General features: G+C 29.5%; 1 protein-coding gene across 1 annotated transcript; it reads right to left on the reverse strand.

Annotated features, from left to right (window-relative positions):
- Positions 1-208: 208 nt before the first annotated feature.
- Positions 209-2400, reverse strand: LOC136219068 (exopolygalacturonase-like). The gene is made up of 4 exons (XM_066006292.1): positions 2267-2400; positions 1261-1569; positions 638-1153; positions 209-436 (listed from the first exon to the last, which is right to left on the reverse strand). Exons 1-4 carry the CDS (start codon positions 2390-2392, stop codon positions 209-211), a joined length of 1179 nt encoding a protein of 392 aa, XP_065862364.1. The 5' UTR covers positions 2393-2400.
- Positions 2401-4517: the final 2117 nt, after the last annotated feature.

The raw sequence follows: 4517 nt of genomic DNA on the forward strand, positions 1-4517 counted from the left end.
GGTTAAAATGTTAATCCAAAAAGGACATAAAGTTTTTCAAGCCATAGTAACACCATTACCTAATTCAGTAATGTATAAATAGATCTAATTCACTTATGAACAAATGAAAATAAAATGTTTTATTAAGATACAATTGTAGATATATTTACATCATAAGAATCTTAGAAAGCCCTAATCCTAAGAGAGATATATACAAGTCTCTTTAATTTTAACATCCGGCTGGTAAGACAGTCCCTGTAAATTTGGGTTTGATATTGACACATTCTGCTATTGCACGACTCGGTGTTTTACCAACGTATCGTAGATTAATTCCACCCAAGTCCACTTCTTCACATGGATATTGTTTGCTACAAATTAGTTGAATAGCTTTAGGAGTAAAAGAAGTGCCTCTTATATTTTTAAAGGAAATTTTGGAGAGCTTGACATTGGATTGAGTCTGGAAAAATCATCAAAAAATACATAAAAAGTTAAATGTTATGAAATAATACAATAAAATTTATATTAGAAGTATTGTGGTTAAAAAGAAAATTATTCTTATTTTATTTGAGTAAGTTGTTATACTCTTAATACTTATTAAGGGTGCAACAATACTTTCTTTCTTTTTTCTCTTAATAGATATGATTATAATTATAATTACCTGTTTATTGCAATGATTGCTGGGGCAATACATTTGATCAATGAGGATAGGATTGGAGACATTGTTCATGGTAATATCTTCAAACACCATATTAGATGCAATGCTTTTATACATTCCTGGCCAAGTTTTGATCCTAACACCATTATCTGCATTATTGATAACGCATCTCTTAATTGATACCCCGCTCACAGGTTCTTCATTCTGATACTTCCCTAAACTTCCAATACTAATGCCATGGCCAGGACCACATGATACGTCAACAATGTTAATTCTTGAGCTACCATCCCCGATTGAAATACAATCATCGCCGGTACCAATTTTAGTACTCTCAATGTTTATTCCTTCAGAACGTCCCATATGAATTCCATCGGTATTAGGACTCATTGCGGGTGCTTGTACTATAACGCGTCTGATAGTTATGTTACGACACTCTAATAGATTGAAATGGAAATTCTTACTATCCATGGATTTTATGTTCTCCACTATGCCATTCTCAACGTAATCCAGCCTAAGATTCTGAAAAGAAAAAATATTTTTAGAAATACTTATAATGATTTTAGTTACGTTATTGTTAAAAAAATTATCAATATAAAAATAAGAAAAAGAAGAGGAAAAAATCATACCATGGGAAGATTCTTGCAATTAGGGTTCTTTTGACAAACGTTGTGTTGCCATGCACGAGATCCATCACCATTTAATATGCCACCTCCTGTAATTTTGACATTATTAACATGACTCACCCTAATCCAATAGTCTCCTGTATGAGCTGCAAGGCTATTTGGTGCTTTTAGATTTCCTTTAATAACAAGAACTATTGGAGCTTTGCAAGGACCATTCAAAGATATTTCCCCTAATAAATAATTCCCATTCGGAATAAGAATTTCGCTATATGATGGGCTTCCACAAGCTTCTTTCCAAGCATTCAACAACGCCTATAAATAAAGTTATCAATCAATTATTTGAATTTATCAAAGTATATGATTTTATTGTATAGTATAAACAAAGTTAAGCATAGCAAATTCCAAAAATGTCTTCATAAAATGATATATTGTCCTTCTATTAGTTTTTTTTTTCAAATCCTGATTTTTTTTTTGTCAAAATGGAAAAAATTACATATTCAAAATATCATTCATGAACCTTTTTAATACTAACAGAAACAAGAGAAAATTCAAAAGACATGTTTATCTCCTTCGGTAAAAGAATTACTCAAAAAAGGATGATCTTCACATATTACATATCAAACTGATTTGAAATTCTAGACAATTCGATGGGATCCTACGTTGATATCAAATTTTAAGGTTTCAATTTTTTTACTTTTTAATGTGTAACAATCATGTTACTTCATTTTTAATAAAGTACTAATTACTTTGCAAATAATTACTGTCGGATGGTTCCGATAATAATGACAAAGTCACATTGCTCTATAAAAATAAAGACAAGTTTATAAGTAAATAAAAATTGTAACATATTTTTGGAGAAATAATTAAGAAAAACTATAACTTAATATACATACTATAAATCATAAAGCGCAAATGAAAAAAAAGTTATATATATAGCATTTTAATTAGATTGATGGAAGATTTTAGTTGAAATAAAGATAATATTGATGTATAAACACAAATTAATAACCTGATTGATATTTGAGGTTTGGCTAGCTTTACCACCATATTTTGTAATATCGAAGATAGCTGCCTCTACAATTGAACCTAACAATAATAAGAAGGGAATTGTAACATAATTGATGATTGGACTCATCTTTAATGATTTTCTAATTCCCTTAATTTTCTACTTATTCTATTAGATATATTTATACTTGTAATTTATCATTCAATTTGCGGTAATTTCTACAAGCATGCTATTTTTATAAATTTAGTCGTTTATTGTTTAGAATTAATGGTAAGATTTTGGTTAAGAACAAGTCAAGCATGTTTGTTTCAATTTTCTACCAATTTTATGTTTTCATCTCCTTCATATATATCGTTCGTGGAATGTATGTCTAAATTAAGATTCATTTCCTAATAATTTTATAATATTTTATTATAATTATTTCATTATATTATTTTTACCATCTTTTTTAAGAATTAGTTATTATTCGATTTGAGGAAATAAATAGAAGAGTTTGACTAATTTAAATCTAACTTTGATATCAAGGTTGTGCGGCTTGTCGCTTGGTCGATAAATGCTCAATCGTGTTCAACTCGATTTATAAAACGAACCAAACTAGAGCATGACAAAGTTCAGCTCGAAAGCAGATTTGATTACAGGTTCATAAATAAGTTCATAAATAAGTTCGATTATAATGTTCATAAAAGACTCAAGAGCAAACTAGGTTCGATTATATTTTTTAATAATATCATAATTATTATTTTTAAAAGAGGGAGATAATAAAGAACATGTCCTTATGGTCGTGGTCGTTAACCTACCTCAGGCTACACCGATTGCCACGGCTACAACGTAATCCTCTTCTATCGATAAACCAATGGGAATCACCTATTCTTTCCTAAAAGCCACGAACCTTACCCTTAAACTAGGAAAACTAATGTTGGACGAACTCGCCACATAATTTCATCTAAAAATATTTATGATGGATAGGGACCACTATTGGTTCCAGCTATCCAAATGTTGACATGTCAGCTAAACCGCTGACGTGTAAGCATTTGGGTTCTCAGATCAGTACTAGCCTTGGTCCACCAAATAATTTCTCAAAAAATAAATGAGAAGTAATTACTAATTAATAATTAGACAATAATATTTATTGGTTGGATCACCACTAGAAATACGTTGGAAAAATATTTTTGTTATTGACTATGATGTATTGGAGTTTGTAAGGTTTTTCTTTATACGTATCATTTTTCAATAAAAGGTTACATCTCAATTTTCATTCATCCAATTCATTACTCCCTATACAATGAAATTAATTTCTCACGTATTGGGTTAATTGTTTAATTGATTTTTAGTGTAATTGTAATTACATTATAATTATCCATAAATTAATTAAACTAATTAGAATAAAAATTGGAAATATAAATATCTATTCTATAAGTATTTATATTATAACCTCTATATATATATATATATAGGAGAGATCAGGTGTGATAAGAAAATGCATTTTCCCAGAGATCAGGTGTGACACATATATATAGGATTATGATAGAAAGAGAAAATTGTTTTATTTTTTTTCTTTAAAATGCATTTTCCCAACTTTTCCAACATTTTTTTTCAAAAAATTTTATACCGTTGGACTCGTCTTAATTAGACGGTCATTTTAAGATCCCAGAAGCTCGGGTAAAAAAAATTCCGGTGAATGGAATCCGACGATCTGTTTTTTTGTGCGAAAAAAATGTCCAAAAAATTCTCAAAAAATGTAAAACATTATTCTGAGAAACTTTAATTCTTGACTGAAAATGAGATTTCTTACGGTTTAGTCCCAAATCAACGGAATCTGGCGGTCAGATGGACGTTTTTCGATAAAAAAACCCGAAAGTGACCAGAAAATGCTCAAACAATTCCAGAAAATGTAAAACATTATTTGGAGAAACTTTAATTCTTGAGTCGAAGTAGGATTTCTTACGGTTTAGTCCCAATAAAACTTATTCCTTAATTTTATCCATTTTACATCCTTCAACAATTTATTGGGTCAAAACCGTAAGAAATCCTGCTTCGGCTCAATAATTAAAGTTTCTTAGAATAATGTTTTACATTTTCTGGAATTGTTTGAAAATTTTCTGGGCACTTTGTTTCTCGCCAAAAAACGTCCACCCGGATTCCGTTCACCGGAATTTTTTTTACTTGAGCTTCAGAGATCTTAAAATGACCGTCTAATTTAGACGAGTCTAATAGTATAAAATTTTTCGAAAAATGAGATTAGAAATATTGAAAA

This window comes from Euphorbia lathyris, chromosome 1, assembly GCF_963576675.1.
Source record: "Euphorbia lathyris chromosome 1, ddEupLath1.1, whole genome shotgun sequence".
Taxonomy (NCBI): domain Eukaryota; kingdom Viridiplantae; phylum Streptophyta; class Magnoliopsida; order Malpighiales; family Euphorbiaceae; genus Euphorbia; species Euphorbia lathyris.

Bases quoted from the DNA above. Each gene is read 5' to 3' on its own strand.
- LOC136219068 (XM_066006292.1), bottom strand. From the start codon at position 2,392: ATGAGTCCAATCATCAATTATGTTACAATTCCCTTCTTATTATTGTTA. The intron at 1,570-2,266 runs GTTATTAATTTG...CTTTATTTATAG, and splicing joins AAACCTCAAATATCAATCAG to GCGTTGTTGAATGCTTGGAA. The intron at 437-637 runs GTAATTATAATT...TGATTTTTCCAG, and splicing joins GCAATCATTGCAATAAACAG to ACTCAATCCAATGTCAAGCT.